The sequence below is a fragment of the Leptonychotes weddellii genome, chromosome 2 (genome assembly GCF_054177405.1).
Source record: "Leptonychotes weddellii isolate Sample4059 chromosome 2, ASM5417740v2, whole genome shotgun sequence".
Taxonomy (NCBI): domain Eukaryota; kingdom Metazoa; phylum Chordata; class Mammalia; order Carnivora; family Phocidae; genus Leptonychotes; species Leptonychotes weddellii.
Genome location: NC_138370.1, coordinates 11,168,811 through 11,190,061, shown reverse-complemented (window position 1 = coordinate 11,190,061; position 21,251 = coordinate 11,168,811). Strand labels below are relative to the sequence as shown.

At 45.0% G+C, this 21,251-nt stretch overlaps 1 protein-coding gene across 3 annotated transcripts in view; it reads right to left on the bottom strand.

Annotated features, from left to right (window-relative positions):
* Positions 1 to 1,337: 1,337 nt before the first annotated feature.
* LOC102739309 (teneurin-3) overlaps positions 1,338 to 21,251 on the bottom strand; it is a 163,706-nt gene continuing 143,792 nt past the window's right edge. For all 3 annotated transcript variants that reach the window (XM_081807280.1, XM_081807289.1, XM_081807295.1), the window contains 4 exons: positions 14,580 to 14,876; positions 9,899 to 11,510; positions 7,056 to 7,186; positions 1,338 to 4,962 (listed from right to left, as the gene is read on the bottom strand). In XM_081807280.1, the coding sequence (XP_081663406.1) occupies positions 4,207 to 4,962; positions 7,056 to 7,186; positions 9,899 to 11,510; positions 14,580 to 14,876 (2,796 nt within the window). In that variant the 3' untranslated portion in view covers positions 1,338 to 4,206. The remainder of the gene's footprint in view (positions 4,963 to 7,055; positions 7,187 to 9,898; positions 11,511 to 14,579; positions 14,877 to 21,251) is intronic.

Genomic DNA, 21,251 nt, shown 5'->3' with positions numbered 1-21,251 from the left:
TGATGCATTTCCCGGACTGGGGTGCTGGAACGAGCTTGCTGCTCTCAGAGAAAGTGAGACAGAATCTGGGTATTTGTGAAAAGAGTAAGAGCTGAGTCGCCCTTCAGGGCCTCGGGGTGGGGTGGGTGGTTCCACTCTGCAGGAGCTCAACGTCCCCAAGGGGAAGGGTGGGCGCAGTTCTCTGCATTACAGCGAGGGAGCTGCTGTGAGCGCTGCCCAGGGGGTTTGCCCCAGACAGAACAGGATGCGGATCACTGCCTTCCCTGCTTCCCTTTTTGGAATCCTCCATTTCAAAGCACCTCAGACAGCTGATTTGCTGTTCAGCAGGCGAGAGCAATAGCTTCATCTGGGAGCCGACCAAGATAAAAGAAAGAAAAGACCGGTGAACAGAGGCCAGGGGGCATGGTTAGTCTGTGCACCACGGGCAGAATGCTCTCCTCCTCTTTGAAGGTGCTTGAGGGCTGGTGTTTATAATCAGGTGCTGTGCTTATGTTCGGGTCCACATGCAAGTATCAGGTAACGAGTGATGAATGTGAACAGGTGAACGGGAATTTCACAGATGTGCCAGCAGCGTACCCCAGACCCAGAAAATTCTTTCCCAGGATATGATTTTTACCTACAGTGCTTCCCTTTGCATTTGTTCACACATGGCTTTTAAGGAGAGGCGTGGGGAAAACGAAAGTCGGGATCTACCAGGGTTTTTCTGGATTTCCCCGGTTGGAGCGCGTTAGACTCTAATTTGAGGAGGAAAAAAAAAAAAAAATAGACCCGTTTGCCAAGCGGAGTGACCTGATTCTTGTTGGATCAACATGTTGTCACTACAAAGCAAGTGTGATGAAGCCCGCCTTTTCAGACTAAAATCAAAGCCCTGCCTTCCAGCCTGGAATTGCTGACCTAAGCATCCCCCCATCAGCCGGGCTGTATGTAGATTTAGATATCTCCAGGAGGCTGGGAGCCTATCAGGCCTAAACTGATTATTCTAATCAAGTGTTTTAATTAAGCACTCATTGCCATGATCGCAGGAACAAGGCCTGTTTTCCAGCAGTAATGGGCAGTTTTTTTTTTTTTTTTTAATTCTTCTTTACGGGGATAATGTTTGGCTTTGTGGGGGTGTATTTAACGTTTTTCTAAAGTAGGCCATGGGAAGAGTCCCCTGTGAAGTGCACAATGCTGAGCTGGCAGTCTGGCCAATGGACACAAAAATTAAAAAAAAAAAAAAAGAAATTACCAACTGGGTTGCAGATGAATCAGTACCCCCAACAAGGCATCTGTTTTGCATCCTTTGCCCTAAAGCACACGCTGGCTAGCCCACGATTTAAAAAAAATATAAACACGCACACATTGGGTTGGCTTTTATTGGAATGCCTAGATGCAATCTATAGTCAAGTTATGGAAAATTCAGGTCACATAGAAAGTTAAGAAGGCAAATGAAAAGAACAATACAAATCAGACAAAATTTACATCTCAAAATATCATGAAAGCATTTTTGACTGGCTTTGCCTAAAATACTTTGAATATCAATTTCTTTTTTTTTTGTAACCGAATTCTTTCCATTATACAGTCCCCCACCCCCAACTCTTAGAAAAAGGTCTTTTGTTTACATATTTCCCCAAGGTCACTATTTCTTGTAAAAGCATGTCCAGATCACAAGTCTTTTTAGAAAGAAATAGGCTCATTATACCTACTAACAAGACACTAATTGGGTTGATCTGACTTCATCTAAAATAAGCACCAAGAGATACTCCCAATCTGTTATTTATCGGTGCCAGCCTAAAGGACCAGTCCATGTCGAGAGGAGGGTAAGATTATGATTTCACTTCTGGCATGTGGTACAAGCTTTTCACGGTCAATACATCAGAAACATTTCTGAGAATTTAGACTCAGAGCCTATTTCAACCGAAAGTACTTAACAGCATGCTAAACACAGTCCTGCAGAAATTCCATCGAACAGAACTGCAAACACCTAAGTTAACAGTTAAAAAATAAAATGTAAAACAGAGCCATGTTTATGTGGTTTGAAATCTCATAGTTTTCTAAATTGGGGCTTCGTAATACTTGCCAAAGGATTTCCAGGATAAAAAATATTAATGCTAATCTGTGCTTTCATTCTAATAAAATATCAGCATTCATTAGAAGATTAATTACTTCGGTATGCTCTACCAAATACACAAAGACAGTAATAGCTCTGATACTGTAAATTCAGCAGCTATTTTGAAACTTTCCCAGCCAATCTGTTTAATAAACACGCCTACTGTGCAATTTAGAGTATGTGATACATACAAAGCAGTTAGAAAAGTATTTTCAATACATCACTTGAACCTTTATATTTACGACATGTTCACTTGCTATATTTTATCACCATTATACATAGAGGAAAACAGTGTGTACTATAGCTCAATGAACTGAGAAATATTTTTCTAAAAATATTTTTGTGGCTGAATTTAGTGCTCACGAAAAGAGATTTATTTGCCAGAGCGGCTGGGCCGACCCGGGAGTGCACATGGCCGCTGTGCCCGGGCCCGCTCTCCACGCGTGCAGGAGGGCATGGCTGCCATTTCACTTCCAGCTGGATGGGCCACCCCCCCGCTTCCCCCACACAGAGCAGAGGCTCCCATTCAAACCAGCTCCCAGGACCGGTGGGTCGTGTGGGCTTACAGGAGCTTTTGTCTCCCTTTTGTGTCCCTCTTGGTGACCTGGCGGTCCAAACCCAAGACTAGCAGAGGGACCCTGACCTTCCCCATCCGGCCCGCTCCCCGCTACTCGGGTTCTGCTATCTTGCCTAGATCTTAAGACACATGTTTACGGTCATGACTACATGAGATCCTTTCCTTCTCACGCACGTTTCCCCGGAGCATCTGATGTGGTCTCTCGCCTCCATCGTGAAATGGAGCTTCAAGGAATGGTGAACAGTAAAAACCCTGTGGTTAATTCTATCAACTCCCCTCGACTTTTAGGGACAAGAGAGGACCTCTCCGGCCCAGTTTATTTTAATTTTTTTTTTCATATCTTCTGCTACATTCCACCAGCCTTAGTTTTCTACTGTGCCTCTCAGTCGATAATGGTTGAGGACACCAGCCTGATGAAAAAGAGAAGAAAGGGAAAGGAGCAGTTCTCCGATTAGCCACCCACTTAGGATTGCACTGTCCTATCCATCTAGTGATAGAAAGTTGCACATTTTTTTTTCAACCTAATACAAAAATATTAACACTTCTGGACATTATAGGCATAAGTCGTTATATCTCTACAATATAATAATTTATACTGTACAGCTATAACAGATAACAAAAGGTGCAATCCTTTTAAAAAAATCACACAGTTCACGTTTTTATCATTTTATTTTTAAGTATAAACTTTTTAAACACTTTACATAAATTAACTCCTCTGAGACTAATTATTTGATGTACAGTAAATTGTAATTCATATAAAAATCCATAAACAACTTGTCTCACATAATTTACAAAAAAATCAGGGTTTCCTTTGCTTATCAGTGACAAGGATTCTATTTGCCAGTTTTTTTTCCCCCCCAAGGCAAACCACGTTAGCGCTGTAAAATCCATTATGAAATCCCCTCCAGAGCAGAAGTCACTGTGCCAACGTCCTTTTACAAAGTAGCACAGGGAAAGCAGTTGGGATGTCTATAAACAGTAATTTTGCCCCACATTTTAAAATTAACAGAGACAGATATCACATCCTATGCAGAGAGACTACTTCTTGTAAGCAAAGGTCGACAATTCGGTAACATCTGGAAACACTGTATGCATTTTCTACCTTAGTTAAATACAGTGCCTCGAAGGAACGGATGGCCTCGCGCAAAACGTTTCGGCCTTTTTTTTTTTTTTTCCTTTCTTTCACTTATTGATTTTTCCTTTTAATACTTTCAGTCCGACTGAGTGCAGCGATATGCATATGTAAACATATTCTTTAAAGCCGATCACCTTTAAGGTCACTCAGAAAAAAAAGTGTGTTTTTGTTTTTTTTTTTTGTGGATTTTCTTTCTTTCTTTCTTTTTCTTTTTTTTTAATAGCAGTCCGTTCTCCTGGGAAGGCTCTTCTGTGCCGGAGAGTCCGATTCGGATTGTGCTACAGAAAAATCCGAGCAGGGGGTGTGGTTGAGGCTCGAGAGGAACGCAGCGCCCCTGCCCCGGCTGGGGGTCCGCCTCCCAGCGCCGGGGGGCCGCCGCCCGTCCGCCGCAGCCGGCCCGGGGGGTTACCTCTTGCCGATCTCGCTTTGTCGGAGGAACTGGACGTTGTTGGCGCTGTCGGCCAGCTCCGGGTACTGCTCCACCGAGAGTACGTAGTACCCGTCGTAGCCCTGCACCTTGCCGGCGCTCAGCAGCTGCCGCTTCTCGCCCTCCGTCCAGAGGCGCGCGCCCTCCTCGCCGTCGCGCACGCGCTGCTGCTCGCGCGCCCAGGCCCGGGCGAGCGCGCGCTGCCGCGCCTGCTCCAGGATGCGCGCCTTCTCCTCGTCCAGCGTCATGCCGTAGCGCACGTGCAGCGCCAGCGCGCCGAACTGCATCTCCACGTCGGCGAACCTGCGCGTCCTGCCGTTGACCACGGTGGTGGACTGCGACACGGTCACGTTGATGCCGTTCTCCAGAGCCTTGCGGCCGCTCGTCAGCCGCAGCGTGCCCAGGTCGCTCTCGGGCGTGGTGGTCTTGATGAAGTAGTGCGTGTCCTTGCCCTCGATGGTGAAGTGCAGGTTCTCCAGGTAGAAGGCGTTGTTGAGCACGGCCGCCACCTTGATGCAGTCCTCGTTGGCGATGTTGAGCACGTTGGTCTGCACGCGGCCCTGGCTCACGGCCAGCATGACGCCCTTGCCGATCAGCGACTTGACCGTGGCGAACCACAGCCACGAGGGCGCGCCGCCGCCCTTGGGCCTGCTCACCGGCACCTCCGCCATCCTCCCGAGGGACAGGAAGGCCTTGGCCTGCCTCGCCACTTGTTGCTGAACTCCAAAAATGGGCTGAAAAGCGAAACAGAAGGGGGGGGGGAGGACGGTTTAGAGAACATCTGTAGCTCTTGGTTGCCGGGGAGCCAGGCTTCCTGGCAGCGCGCCCAGTCCTGACAACAACCCAAAAAAGAGGAGGGTGGGGGGCCTTCTGTGGAGAGCTCCCAGGCATTTATGAAAACCTCAGTGGGTTCTTTAGAGATGAAAAGGCTTAAAACAACAACAACAACAACAACAAAAAACAACTCTGGGTAGAGGAAGGCACTCAGAGGTCCCCTCCCCTCAAGTTGATCCAAATGAGGTTTGAAACGTAAAAAGAGGGGACTCCATCATGTATTAGTTAAGAGCTTTTTAGTTTCTGACGTGGGCAAAATAATGGTTCTAGCTTTCCTCTTTTGTTTTTTGGATGCCTCTTTCCCACGCTCATCCCATTTGGGGAACCCCGTTTCTCAGGGTCACTGCGGCTTTTTCCATGGGAACCCGGGGAGGAAGCAGCCAACACAGGCTGAGGGTTTGAAAGGCTGGGGGGTACTCAGCGCGGGACCACCGCGTCCTACTTAACATGCTTTGAAATTCCTGTGCTTTCGGCAAACACAGTTTCCACCCAAATTTCGCCATTGTTACCGGCACAAGTGAAATGTGCAGGGCTGAGTGCACAGTGGGACAGCGGGAGGTGAGTATTTATTACTTTAGGAAAACGTTTACTTTTTTGGAGACTTAGGGACGGTGGACCATCTACGCTGGCAAGCGTTTTAAATTGAGGACATCTGAACTCAGCCATTTCTTCTACTGCCGGATGTTTGTCTGTCCAGTGTTTCCCCCAAAACATCTGTTTCATCGGCAGCAGTGAAAGAAACATTTGTTTTTCGGCGCTTGGGGCAGCCTCCAGTGTCTTTGCTGGGGAATTCCCTAAGCTGTCCTTATGGTGCGCTTCTCTTTGACAGAGGACTTGAACCACATTTAGGAGGCTGCCTAGGGAGAAAGTGGGCAAATCCACTTGTACAGTAAGACTTAAGTGTTCGCAGACATGTTGGAAAGTCAGACACCGTAAGGACGTGCCTGTTCAAATGCACTGGGAAACTTCAGTGTGTCTTCATGACACTTTATCAGCGTAGATATGTTTGCAATTGGAAATGTTAAAATGGCTCCCAGACCTTGGAAACTTGATGGGTTTTGCTTCTTAAATGGAAAGGTGACATCTTGGAGAAGGAATTGTTCTGTGAGGTATGAAACCTATACCAGAAAAGAGAGGTATTGGCGTGTGTGTTGTGTGTGTGTGTTTCGGCCATGATTGCCTTTTCTCTTTGTATTCACTGAAATTACAGGAAATTGCTCAAGGGGGGGAGAAATTAATCTTTCTAAGAAACTCTGCCCTCTCTTCTCCTTATCATTATGGGGTAACCCAATTTCTTGATCTTTAATTATTCTTGCTTTAAGCTAGAAATTCTAGTGTTTTGTTGTACATTCCTTTCTGATCTCTGAATGGCAGGAATTAAAAGGGCCATTTTCTGAAATGGCAGCTTTGACTTTGCAATTTTCCGTTCTTTTTCTTTTATTTTAGTTCTCAGAACAATTATAGGCCTCCTGAAATGTTATTTTCAGGAAAATTCTATAAACACCTAGTTGCAGATGGAGCTTTATCAGAGGACATTTTATTTTTATTTTCAATCTGTTCCCATGAAACACTGTTCAGATTTTAAAGAAGTTGAACTTTGCGGCATTGTTTGTGGGCTGCTAATTTGTAATATGAATCCCCTCCCCTCCTGTTTATAGTATCTTTGCCTTGAGGTCCCAAGTGCTATAAAATGTGCTTTCACGGGGGTTCTCTGTAGAAAGCTTGCGCTCAAAAATGAGCTCCCTCATTTTATTACCTTCTGATAATGTCTTTTTATGTTTTTATTAGCATCACTAAAAACAAATTTAAGCCTGTTTAACAGGCCCCTGCTTTGCTGCACAGAAATGCGATGTTTTTCTACCCTAAAAGAGTCAAAAAAATATTAAAAACCGGTCTGTGGTCCAGCTTTCACAAGGGCAGTTTGGTTAAATGGGTAAATACGACACAGGAAAGCCATCTATCACTCTTTCACACTTTGACTTTTTGTTCTTACCGGTATATCATCCCACTGCTGACTCTTTACAAGTTCGTAAGAAGGCTCAGTTAAATCAAATTTGGGAACAGGGAATCCAGGAATAGCATTGTGCAGATGGAAACCGAATGTCACCAGCCAGCTGTTAACATCTAGGAGAATGTTCAAAATGAACGGTGTTAGAGTTATTTTGTGCTTTCATACATTTAAATTCTTACCTTTAAGAAACCCCCAAATTCACAAACAGCAACCTGAAGAGGAGTCCATGCTTGCCTTCATTCTCTAATTCAGACCCCACTCTCTATCCTCGGACTTGAAGCCGCTAGCCTCCATAATGGAGCTATGGCAAGGACTACGGAAAACACAGCCCCGTAGCTGCTCACTGAGACTGGATAAACTGTCACACGTGCGAAGGTGCATCCTGTGCTAGAAGTAAGTGGTAAAAGGTGGTGGTAATAATGCACAGCAGCATGAAAGAGCCGCAGCTGGAGTAAACAAAGGGAATTGGTAGTTAGTCAAGACTGGTCTTAAATAGGAGCTGTGTGTTATTAGCTTTCAAAAGCGATTGCCCAAGGATATGCAGCTTCCACAACCCATTTTCTATTAATAAAAACCCTAAATTGAGAGAATTAAAATCAAGAGTTGATTCTTAATCAAAGATGAATGCTGAAAACTGGCAGAACTGGCCAAGGGCACAGAAGTTCTGATTACCATCAGCTATGACTTCAAAGGCTCACTTGTGCACAGGTGGGGACGAACTTTTTGGGGAGAGAACCTGGAGACCTTTAAAATGGTATTTTAAAATATTGCCACGTGACTCCGAAAGCCATTAAGCACAGAATAAGGCTTTTATTCTATTCTGGAGGTTATAATGTTACAGAACGACTCAGCAGGCTAGCAGCTTTATGAGTACAGTTGGGTGTAGATTATTTTATATATTAAGCACATTGCTGGAAAATTTGAAATTGCATTTCACCTCATATATTTTATGCTGTTCCATCTCTCCTTTGATGTTTTTCAGAAACTGCTGCTATGGCATTCCCTGCAGTCCACATTGCTAGGAAAGGATGGATTCAGGAGCTGTGGGCTTTCCCGCCTTTCAGGCAGCCCTGTCAACACCTCTTAAATAACTAGTGGTAAACTGCTTGTCAGAATGATGGGAGAGCCACTTGCGTCCTATTTCCTCCTCTAGGGCACAAACTTCACCTCATCACCAGGCTGGCAGGCCCTCTGTCCAAACATCATATGGCTATAGAAGCGGTGGTATTCTCCCTCTTTTAAAAGGAGGAGTGGTGGTGGTGGTGGGAGAGAGAAATCCCAAGTTCATCATGTAGAATAGAGAGTGATACTTTTTTGGGGGTGTGCGTGTGTGTGTGTGTGTGTGTGAGTACATAGAAGATTACAGGGGGTCTTATGTTTTGGAGAAAATTCTCCTGAATGGTAGTGTTGGGGGCAAAGGTTCTCCTACTATGAACAATGTCTGTGTAACAGTAAAAGAAAAAAAAGATCACAGGGTCTTAAGTATTGAAAAGCATCGCCAAAATAATGGGACTCAGATGCCGATGTGTATTGAGTAAGCTGAAGGAGAACACCATGAGGGTGTTGCTGAACCAGGACTGTGAAAGAAGCGAGTTTCAGCTGGTTCACGCGGAGGAGAGCTATGACAAGCTTTTGGCAGTCTGGGAAAGCAGGAAGCAGATGCGAAGTGAACAGGGGGCAGTGTTTTGAGAACTGTACCAAGAATCGAGAAAAGAGGCATTTCACTATGCCTCAAATATTGAGCAAGAAAAGAGACAGCCTGAAGGAGGACCTAACACAAGCCAAAACAAAACAGAGAACCCCAAACCAAACCAAAAACAAGAACAAAAAAGAAAACAGGAAAGAACCTTCCTCCAGGAAGCATACATGTGGTAGAGAGGTTCATATGGTATGTAATTCAGGAAAGGAAGGTGGGGGCAGAAGGATTCAGAATCCACGCGGTGGAGGATGAGTGGAGAAGTCAGGAACGAAAGTGAGCCAGAGCAGTGCTTGCAAAGACTGTGTCTCTCTCATCCTGGTGGTTTTGTGGTGGCAGAAGTGGGATGAGAGGTTTCAATCACATCATGCCCCAAACCTGGAAAGGTCTTACTACCCCCCCACGGGCAGAAAAATTAGTGCGTGTCTATTAGTAGGGCCACCACGCACAGACGGTAGTGAAAACAGAAACGGGATCCGCTGGCTAAGCAAGTGGTGGGAGAAACTGTTCCTTTATTGTCCTGAGGTGATGGTGGTGGAGAGTTAAACATCCCGGGAATGAGACGGTGAATCGCACTTTGCCGTGTTTCATGACTGCTCCGTTAGAACTTCACACGCGTATAAAAGAAAAACCAACGTTACACAGTTGTAAGGGAGTTAGTAATTAAAGTAGAATTGCATATATTTTATACCATTAAGGGAGGCATTATTCTCCCCATTTCACTGTTAAGGAAACAGCTTAAAAAAAAATTCTGACTTGTCTCTAAAGCCACACGACTTACAGGAGAGGGGTTGGGATTGGAGTTCCAGTTTGGGGGCTCCAAGTTCATCCTGTTTTCCACACCCCCATGTTACCTCCCTTGCTTAAGTGACTGGATTCCATGTCATTTCAGAAAATTGTGGCCTTGGGCATTGGATACAGAATAGGAAGTAACAAACCATGCCTCAGTTTCCCTTTCTGGTTTCTCTATGGTTCCACAGAGAAATAGACACATTTACAAGGCTAGGCATTTGATTTTGCAGGAGTAAAGTGTCAGGCTAAAGAAAGCAACTCCCGTTATTGTGTGTAGTCATATAAGGATTAAAGTAATTCAGTACTTGGAAAGGGAAAAAAAAAACAAACCGCTTACCTGTGATGTAATCTTTCACATCATGGATTTTGCTTGCGGGGTTGTTATTCCTAAACATATAGAGGTTAAAAGGAGCTGGGTCCTTCCCAATTCTTTTCCACATTTCTATGTCAGGTGTTGTCCATCGTCCTGCCAAAATATCATAATCTCTTTCTCCAAAGTGGATTAATTTCGTGAGTGGGTCATATAAGCCACCATGAAATCCAATTACCAGTTGAAAGTCAACATTGGAGTCAAAATAGATTTCACCATATGCAGTATACTGAATCTGTTTTAGCATAAGCCCATTGCTACTGAAAACAGCCAACGGTGTCCCTGTGTTATCTGACGCAATGTAAAATTCATCCCCACTGCTGATTTCCATGGCAAAGAGATGTCCCTGGAGATCATAATAGAGAGAAGTAATTTCTGAACTTGAATGGTTGTACACATGAGTAATCCTCGTGGGATAAGTTAAGTCAGCATAAAAAAACTGCAGGTGCTGTCCCAGACTGGTTTTGCTAGATACGCGCCTTCCCAGGCCGTCGTAACGATAAATCACTGTCCAGCCGCTGCCCTTACTATAAACCCGAGTCAGAAGCCCCTTGGAGCTGTACTCGAAGATCTCTGTGCCTCTTTGACGCAGGAACCCATCTTCATCCAACCGATACTGAACATCCCCGAGGCGGGTGATCCTGTCTCGCAGGTCATAGCGAAGAGGTGTCAGACGGGCACTGTTACTCGGGTTCAGTAAATGGAGGTTTCCATTCAGGTCATAGTTGTAACGCCACATGATCTTTTCATTTAGATAAACTGTTTGGAGCTGTCCATCAACATCATATTCGTAAGCATATTTGGTCGTGTTGGCAAAGGGCCCTATTTTGATTTCTCTTTTGGTTACCCGGCCCATGTTATCATATTGAATTGTAATCCAGTACATGAGTGACCTGAATATCTCATACTGAATTTCCTTGATGCGGCCATGGGCATCAAAGTGCTTTGTATAAGTCATTACAGCCGTGGAAATGATCTGGTTAATATCATAATATATAACTCCAAATTTTCCAAACTGCTCCACTTTGCCAGAAATGTCATCAAACTGGTAGAGATCAATGGGCAGTGGCGTTTCATTGATGACACCCTGCATGCTGGTCACTCGAAAGCTGTTGTCATAGCTGTAGTCAAATCTCGCATTTACCATCCCATCCTCACTAAAGCGGAAAATCTGTCTGTCAATCAGGGGGCCAATTTGCCTGTATCTAATGGTGCAAATAAAACCATCGCTCTGGAGGTTTACCGTTTTGAGGACTCCCGCTGTTTCGTCATAGGTAAAACTGACTCTCGTGCTATCATATAGAATCTCGGAGAGCCTGGTCTGCCTTCTGTACTTGAACAAGACCCTCCGGCTGGTCCCCAAGAAGGCCGTCTGCAGAAGCAGCCCCTCCTCGTTGTAGTCCGTGATGACAGAGGCGTTGCTCTCGGGGGGGTTGTAAATGTTGCGGTAGTAGCCGATGGACCGGATGGTCTGCATGGTGTGGCGAGCCACGCTGGGCATGGTGATGGCCGACAGTCGGTCCCACATGTCGTACTCGAAGATGTATTGCCTCTGGCTGTGAAGCAGGAGGACCATGGACTGGAAAGACAGAACAGACTGTTGTTCAATATTTGTGGGCGGGGCAGGGGGGCAAAAGCAGAAAGTACACAGAAACAGTTTGCTTGAGAAAATTATTTTCATTTTAATTGAGTTATCCTTGACCTTACATGTTCACGATTCCCTGCCTAATTTGCTTGGATGCTTCATTGTGAGGGGTTCTGCAGTTAGTGGCTCGAGGTTCCTAATGTGCCACTTGTCATGATTGTACCATTCTTTTTCTAGGCATTCACAGCCAAGCAGCAGATTGTCGATAGATGTGGGTAAGTCATGATACAGGCATGGGCAAAGCTGCTTTAAAGACAATATTTCAGGGAGAAAACAGCATATGGGAAAAGCAATCCTATCCATAATTAGCAATTATTTAGGAAGGTGGCTTTTCCCCCTCATTTGATTGAAGAGCCACTCAAATCATGTTTTAATTTCCAGTGCATGTGGGGGAGGAGCAAAGCATTCAAAATACTACTTTATGAAGAAGAGACATAAAATTACTCAAAAATGGATAATGTGTATATAAAGCATCAACGTCAACAAACATTGCTAAATCACACGGTGAGTGAGAGCTGTAAAGGCCCTTAATTGAAATATGGATCCAGGTACGGGTTTTGTTTGTTTGTTTGCAAATTCTTACCTGTCATCTGGAATGGCAATAAAATCTACATTTTGAAATTTCCTTTAGTGAGTACCAAATCTGATTAGTGTCTCAGCTGCTGTAAGAATGGTTTCTGGGCTACGTTCTACTTTGGTGCTAAATAACGCAGTGAATAAATATATAAATTAAAATGAGTTCTGCTTATTTTGCAAGTAATTGCAGAAAGACACAAGACAATCATTTATTAGACCAGCATGAGAAGCTCAACCCTGAGGCTCAATAGTGAATAATACAGCTCAATAGTAATACAGAGCACAGGTGATTCTCTCCTTTGAGGAAGCTTCCCCCCAACCCTGTTAGACCAAACGCAGTGATGGCAGATCTGGAAGGATGCGTGTGTTAGGCGCCCTCCTGGGACGTATGCTTTGCTTTCGCCAGAGAAACACATAATCCCTTGTCCAAGGCTCGTTCCCTTTCTCTTTACCGTGCACCATCTTTGAAAGCAGCCTGCAAGCCAGGTTCTGCAGAGTCTCCTCTGTGGGCATATCTAGGGGCAGTCTGTCTGCTGGCTGTCTAGTAGATGTCTTGAGAATTGTTCCTAATAGTTTGCACTGTGCCAAGTTGGATTATTGCTGAATTCACAGGAATTAGTACCTAGTTGTGTAGTCATTTAAAATCACATCTGATGATAGTAAAATATTACTACTTCCGCTATGAATAGGTTTTGGTTTAGTGTGCCTATCCTAGCAAGGAAATGGAAATGGTTTGGGTGGATTTTAGGGATTTGGGAGAGATGATGAAAATACTTGCTGGCTTTTCTGATCCCCAATGATATATGAATGTGACCTCAGTTACTGCTGGTAGTTAGTGGCTCTTATCAATGACATGCCCTTTGTCTCCTTTTAAACACTCTCCCATGACATTATGATCACTACTGTCAGTTTTTAAGGTCTGGGTATTTCTGTTACACTTCTCTGTAATGTACTTAATTTACATTGGGAAAAGCGTTCCAGGATGAAGTGGGGACCCACTCCCAGTTTCTTCAGGAGGAAGTTGTCTTGGGGCTTGTTAGGTTGGAGGGTGAAGTGTTTTCCAGGCACGAGGACTTGCTCCCAGGAAGGGATGTGCGTAGGAGGGCTTCCTCTGTGGTCTCTCATCAAATCACCAGCGGAGTAACTGTCGAGTGTGAGGATTAGTGTGGAGGGGAACTGTCACCCAGTGGGCCAGTCCACTGTCTCAAGGGTGAGTCTCTTCGAAGGAGAGCAGATGAGCAGGTTTGCGAGAGAAGAGACTGGCAAGTAGGGGAAGCATTCCAGAGTTGGGAGGCATCTGTGGTGAGCTCTGAACCTGCCGCTGGTTCTCTGGAAGGCTAGTCCGTGTCGAGGCCATCTAGACGTAGACGGGATAACTGCCGGGCAGTGGGGCTAGGTGTAGACTGAGGAGTTGTGCAGAAGGCCTCTCATGAAGAACAAGACAGTGTGAGGTGAGTGCGGATGACGGTGTGAGCGACAGTGGCGCGGACTTGCATTCCAGGTCACTCTGGCCGATGCACGTAAGGGCTGGAGGCAGTAATCGCTGTGTTTGTAACTTGGGTTGCTGCCTGCCTGCTGGTGGCATGCTCTGAGGTGTGACAGGCATTGGGACTCAAAACAGAACCCTTCCCTAGGGCTGATGCTTGGCTCAAGGGCAAATGAACGTCCCACGAATATGCTCTTTGGCGGGTTCTCTTTTTTTCAGTAGGGAAGGGCAGGGAGGTGGCCGGTTCCCTGTCCCTTTTCTGTTGCTTTCATCCCTTTGGGCCACAGTCACCATCCCAAACCTCTTAGAGTGCGACCGAGCATTTTGCACACGGGTAACTTTAAGTCTTTTTTGGTATCGTACCTAGTGCTTAAGGAGGGGGGAAAGCCTAAGTGGGGATGCTTACACCTTTTATATGCACAAGAAAGGAGAGATGCCACAGAGTGCCTGAAATGTGGCTTCCTAAATAATAGCCTCTTTAGGTTAATAATGCATAAATGGGATCTCCGTGCTTTTTACGGTTATGTGGAAGCTCTGCTAGCGACAACACGACACTCACAGCTTCCACTGAGCTAACGTAGGCTCCTTCCTAAATGAAAGAGCTAGCACGGAGGTTATTTCCTAACGACTTACATGCTCAAGGTCTAACTTGTGAATGTTGTCGATGTAGAAACTTGGCAGGTGGACAGCGTTATTGCTTGTTTGTTTGCGGCATACATCACTTAAAAGGGTCTCAGGTAGAACTTAACTAAGGAGAAACTACTTGGCTAATGCAGAAATTCATCACCCGCTGTACCAATGCGACTTGCATACTGATACTTAGAATAATAAATGGAGCCCCAGCACATGCCCCGCGTTCTCCTCTCCCACAGTGCCCTGCGCGACTGCTGAAAAATACTGATCATGGCTCCCCTCCTCTGACTCTCACCGTGCGGGCATACCTTGTCCAAGTATGTGTAGCTCCAGGTTTTACCGTCGGCAAAGACCCGAGACACGACCCTCCCCTGGCCATCGTAATCCACTTTCTCGCTCGTCGTTCCCCGTTGGACGCTGGCAATCTGGCCGGTGGACGAGTAGGTGACATTGACCGCCATCAGCTTGCTGCTGGGCAGCCAGAGAGTCGGGTGCCCTGACGTGTCATAGGCGATCCTCAGCAGGAATTTACGGTGGTCATCATAGATCTTTTCTGTCTTTGTTGTTCGATCAAAGTCAACTGAAAGGAGGTTTCTGCCGTTAACCTGTTACAACACAAACAGGATGATAACATGAATCATGCTATTCCAATGCCAGTCCTTTATTACTCTTCAGAGGCCCTGCTATTGTTTCAACACCATTTATGATGATTGATTCTCTTTGTCAGTAAATTAATTTAGCAACTTCTTGGGTACAAGTGCAAGGCAGTAGATTAACAGCTCCTTTAAAAGGTTTTATTAAGCAGAAAGAGAAGCCTGGCATTTGTTCAAAACCTCTTCAATTAAATGTTGTAAACTTAAGCAACTGATAAGAAAAATACCAAAATGTATTTGCTTTAAAGTCTGTTCAGAAGATATGAAGGTGGTCAACATGACATCTCTGTAACTTACTCAGAGCCCCTCCCTCTGTAAGACACTGGACAATAACTGCTTAGTAGATTAATCATGGCTCTATTAAATAAAAGCAGTAAGTGTGACTCTGGCCCTTTGAAGAATAGTTAAGTAGAAGTTGGAACCCACATTACAGTAAATTATTAATGAGTCTAAATAGCAGGAGGTTACAAACATGATCATTGCTTTTGGCCCCGTGCTGAAATGTCACAAGTTTTTAGAATGCCCTTCCCTTTAATAACATCTGGTTAACTGGCAGGGACCTCAGATACTTCACTCCCACATCTACAGGGTCCGACAATTATGCTTAGGGTACAGATCTAGCACCACGTTGTTGTAATCGGGTGTCCGTGTGGCTCTGTGCCATGTCCAGAATCTCTGACTACACTTGGCTGTTACTGTCTGGGATCCAAGGCTCATACAGACCAGCACTCGTTACTGCAAAGGAAACGTGGCCGTGGTTACACTCTACTTTAGAAACAGTCCGCAGCGTACTGAGGACCCTGAAGAGTGGATTTTCTGTAGCAAGACAGGAGCTTTCAGACGGTGATAGCCTGGACACACCAAAAATCTGCATAGACTATTGGACTGTTAAACATTAAACAGGAAAATCTGAATTTTACATGACCATGTCTTAGCTAGAACTTTCAAAGCGGACAGCTGCAGCTGATCGGTTATATACACATAAGCACGCACACCACTTCCGCACGGACATCCACACTGACGTGTATGTGCATACACAATATGCATGTGTATTTATGTAAACTCTGGGATAAAACTAATCTGTGCATTCTATTCTTGACATTAACCAAGCCCCATGAAAAGATACTCTTTAAGCTTAAACTTTTCCAATCAGTGGTTCAAGGGGAGTACCGTAATGTCCATGGAAAGGTATGGAAAGGTTTACCAAAAAGTCCATGGAGTGAACTAGGTGATGTTGGAGGCAAAAAAGCACCCAGACAAGTCACAGAAACTGAGAAAGGGTAGAGCCCTGGAGGGCAATCCGGAGATCTTAATGTTCCGGTTCTGTCCTTGCAGATCCAGCTGGTTGCCACAGCAGAATCTGGTGTGTAAGGTGTGCGTGTGGGTGCACTGCGGGGAGGAGCCCGGGACTCAAGGAGCCCCATCTCCATACCTGACAGGGTCTAGAGGCAGCATGACTTTGGGCTTTGGCCCCTCTGAAGCTGTCTGTCCATCTGTGAGGTGCTCGGGCGAGAGGCTGTAGGCTCTGTCAGCGATCTGACCGAATTCTGCCTGGCCCACTCGAGGCTTTCGGAGCTTCCGTTCTCCCATGTGGAAACGCCTGCATGTTAGTCCCTGCCTTTTGTGAATTCGTGGAACTTCACGAGGTTAGGCTTGCAGAATGCTTTGCGGACCCCAAAAAGAAGCTGCTGGCTAGTATTACAAATACCTACTTTAAAGCCTGTAGGAAGATTTGATTTGTTATCAAATGAACTCAACAGCCAACTGGCAGGATCCAGCTCTTCTTCAGCTTATCTTGGCACAAAATTTTTGATGCCTTAGGATGAGGTTTTGCATGATTTAAATGGTTTCCTATGGTTCTTGAACGTATTTCTCTGATTGTGATTTAAAAGAAAACAAAACAAAACAACCACCTCTGAATGTTTAGGTTTGCCCTCTTTTCTCCCTCTGTAGGTTTTTCCAGGCTGCGCCAGCCCCGTTGGACTGCCTGTGCAGCTTCCAAGGACTGTGCGGCCTGCAGGACTGCCCCGTCTGTTTGCGTTTTACTTTGTATTCATTTTAATTTGTATTTCAACTCTTTATTGCCTTCCTTAACCACCCCTGCTCTCTGCAGTGCTGCCTCTCGTTAGAGCATGAGCAATCTGGGCGGCAGATTGGACTGTAGGCCTGCTCCGACTGTGTGGGTATTAAAGGGAGCTGGGCAAAGAGCAGCCCGGGGCCCCTTCTTCCCACTGCCTGCACCCTGCCGCCCTCCTCTTCCTCTGGTTCGTGGATATGGCTACGCAACACCAAAGCATCCAGGAGAGAATCACGTGGTAGCCGCTCTGTGCGCCACCATACCCAACATGCTGCCACATGGAAACATCTAGAAGCGCTGGGATACTGAACATCTGGGTACAAGTTCCAATTTTCCTTTTTATCCAGACAAACGCGGGTGCAATGCCTTTCTTGCATCCTCAGATCAGAGCAATGAAAGAATTAGCATGTGGCTGTTTCCCCCCACATTCCCAAAACACGAGCCAAGGTTTCAGCCGTTTTCGGATTGTTTCCAGATACCAGTCATTGTTACTGAATATGTAAAATTTCAAAAGATACGAATAGATCTTTTGTCTCCTCTGTTCTTCCCATACACGCCCAAACTTTCTCCTTCGGGTATTATAAACAAAGTGCAGAAGTCAAGGGACATTTCCATTCTAGGACACAGTCCCTACTTAACTGTACCTTTATGAAATTATGGCAATGTTTCTACTGCTTTTTTTTTTTTTTCACAAAGTCCTGGCATTGTTCCATGTCCCAGTTGCCTTTTAATAAATAGTTTTAATATAAAAAATATCAATTTAAATTGAATAGTTCATCTAAGATGAAAAACCTTAGATCATTACTGTACCTCCAGCTATATAAAAATGAACCCAAATGTTGTGTTTGGAGAAGAGATCACCATGAAGTCCTTTGTGATATACAGCATTTCTTTTAAGCAAGCATGCAGAGTCCCTATTTTCAGAGATCATGTCCAGCATGACTGTGAGGAGATCACAGCATCCCTTGGATATGGGAACGGGGGTAGTGATCATCTTCCCTCCAGAATGCTTGAAAAACTAAGGTGTAAAGATGTTAAACAACGCCTTTATGTTTAAAGACATCAGGCACCATCAGATTATATTCATGTATCTGGAATGTTACGGAGGGAAGTGAGGAAGGGCTGGCTCATTACCCAGTACACTCGGTCAACATCACGACTCCCCTGTGTCCCTGTTGGAACATCAGCTGGTTGCAGACGGTTTTGTGTCTCTCTGCATGTCAGCCAGGGCTAATAACAAGGCACCATCCCACTGCGGGCCGCGCCGCTCGGCTCCGAGTGAGGAGCAGCACAGCACGCGAACGTGACTCGCAGAATGAGCTTCAAGTACGCTATCATATGCATGTAGGCCTTTAAAACACACTTTTGGCTTTCAAATTTTGAGAATTTTGTTTTTTTTAAGTGATTCACTGATTTTTTTTCCTGTACGCATCTGAATTCTGAGCAAGTTTAGAAGATACATTTTTCTTTTTAGAATGCCATAGCAGTGTTTTTTTTTATAACTGAAGAAAGGCTGGTTCCAAAGTCCATCACTGACAAAAAAACAAGGAATATTTACCAAACAAGAGAAAGACAAGAAATTTTTATGCCTGTGTCTTTTTTTTTTTTTTTCCAACTTAGCCACCAACAAGTGAGCTCTGGAAATGTCTAATCTTTAGTTTGCAATGCTTTCCCACATCTCTCACCATTTCATTTGCTTGTGACTCCTGACTGTATTTCCCTTTCCTCTTAATGCACTTTTCAGAGCAAATGCTTTCCATGTTGCTAGTTCCTTGTTAGTTTTCCTTTTCTACTCTTTGCTTTAAAAAACCTTAAACTACAATATCTGGTGTTCTCTTATAGATCCATCATCTATTTAGAGTTAGGTTTGTGTATAGCAGTCAAACATTTGCAAGGAAGTGCTATCCATACAGTTTCTCCCTTGGACCTAGATGCAGTGAGATAATCCGTATTTTAAGGCTGGCTTTTCCTCGTTCATTCACTGAATAAATATTTGAGGACCCACTCTGTGTCAGGCAGCTCGCTGAATTTAGGCAAATACCTTAAGAATGAAAAGAAGTTTCTGCTAGGAAATAAAGGTAAGCGAGGGAATGTTCTGTTTCAGGAAAGGGTGGGATGCAGGTGAGTACTGATCCAGTGTGCCTCCCGGGCCTTCGGTCCTTCCCCCCCTGCCCCCCCACCCTTCACCTCTCTTCCCTCTTTTGGCAGACTCCGGTCCAGTCCTTAAGCCAGGTTTTCCTATCATCACTCTCTCCCTAGAATTTCTCCCTTAGAACCACAGAGGAATGAAATTAGCAGTCAAAGCCGGCACATCCAATCTTATCTTGAAAGTAAGAAACCCTCCCTTGTGATCTTGGCATTGTCTCTATGAGAGCAATCGCACGTATCAGCTGGAAATCTCCTCCCAGTGTGGCTGAACAGGCTACTTTAAATTTTTTTTAAGATTTTTATTTATTTGCGAGAGAGAGAATGAGAGACAGAGAGCATGAGAGGGAGGAGGGTCAGAGGGAGAAGCAGACTCCCTGCCGAGCAGGGAGCCCGATGCGGGACTCGATCCCGGGACTCCAGGATCATGACCTGAGCCGAAGGCAATCGCTTAACCAACTGAGCCACCCAGGCGCCCTGAACAGGCTACTTTAAACAGGGCATTCTCTGAAACGACTTGCCGAGGCATTGTGGGCCCACTATTTAGAAGAAACTAACAGCCATGCTTGTGCTCTCTTGTCTTTTCTTCCCCCAAAGTGAGGTATCTGCTTCATTTTGAATCAGGCAGAGAACCAGAGACACAAGATAGGATTTCATCTTTTCCTCTACTCTTCCTGATTTCTTTTTATGCCTAGAAAAGCCATGTTACAAAGAAACAGAGGACACGCTTAGAGCTTGTCTCAAAGAAGAGAAGGCAGCATATTCTGCGGTCAGTTTCCGAGCAAAGCGCGTCCCACACTCTTCCCTTGTTCTCCTAACCAGTGTGCTAAAGGGCTCTCTCCTATTTCCCGCTGCATGGGTAAATGCCTAACATATGCCTATGTGGTAGAGAGTCTCCGGGTTACGGTTAGGGAATATATAATCATGCCTTTTATTTGTAAAGTACTTTCACATTGTCTCATTTGATTCTGTAACAATTGTGTGACGTGCAGGCAGGGCAGGGTAAAATTGTATTTATCCATTATCTGTATCCCGTGTATTGTCTATGTGATGAAGCGTCTGTCAATGACCTATATAATGTCCATATTATAATGTCATAATGTTATGATATTATCTTGATAATATTATTATATTACTTATATCCTATATGGATTATCATGATATACATAAGGAAACAGGTTTCAGAGATGTTACGATTTTCCCATAAGGTTTATTATTAGCAAAAAGTGGAGCCTGATCTAGAACCCTTGTTCCTGGAATTCTAGTTAATGCTGTGTCTTCTCTGGTGTGTGGAATGAGGAGCACAAATGTGAACAGCATCTTTGTACCTTTTGGTGAAGGAAGTCCTGTGTCTGAGGGTAGGTGTGACTCTGTGTGTGTGTGCGTGCACGCGCATGCACACATGTCCACGTGCATCATGCCCATTATAGGGAGAGCTGGATAAGATAAAGCCTGTGAACTAGCTTCCAGATTGCAATGGCCCAAGGAAGCAGGGGTCCTGGAAAGAAGTAGTAGATGGGGCAGCCACCACAGATTCCTAGGTTCAGGAGAGGGAAAGGCGGGGAGCTGGGGTCTCCTCGGGCAACAGACCAACCCTAGGAAAGGGACGGGAAACAACCAGGAGCTGGTTTCCTCTCCTGTCACTTTACTTTCAACTCTACTGTTGCTCTTCCCTCTAGGGTTCTCTTGCTTTTCCTCCTCACTTCTCTCTCTGAACAAGCCCCTCTCCAGTGTCCCCTAGCTCTTGCCTGCCACAATTCCGGAGCCAGGTGGCTTGGAGTTAGGGCATCCTGGCTCCCGCAGCCTGGGAGATGGGGGAGGGGGGAGCGCACAGCACTGGTTCCAGAAGGTCACGTATTTAGAGTCCCAAACACCTGCCTTGAAATTGAAGTGAAATCAGAATGTAACCTGGAAGTTGGATACAGGCTGTATGTGATCCAGTGATCCTTGATTCCTTTATTTCTATTTCTTGGAAATAGCCAGAGATAATATATAGTAGCTGTTTCTTACCCTCAAGGACTGTCAAGGTAAATCATATTGGCCTCTTATGATAATAATTTAACCATTTTTGGTGCAGGAAAAAGGACATTAATGGTATGCTCCAT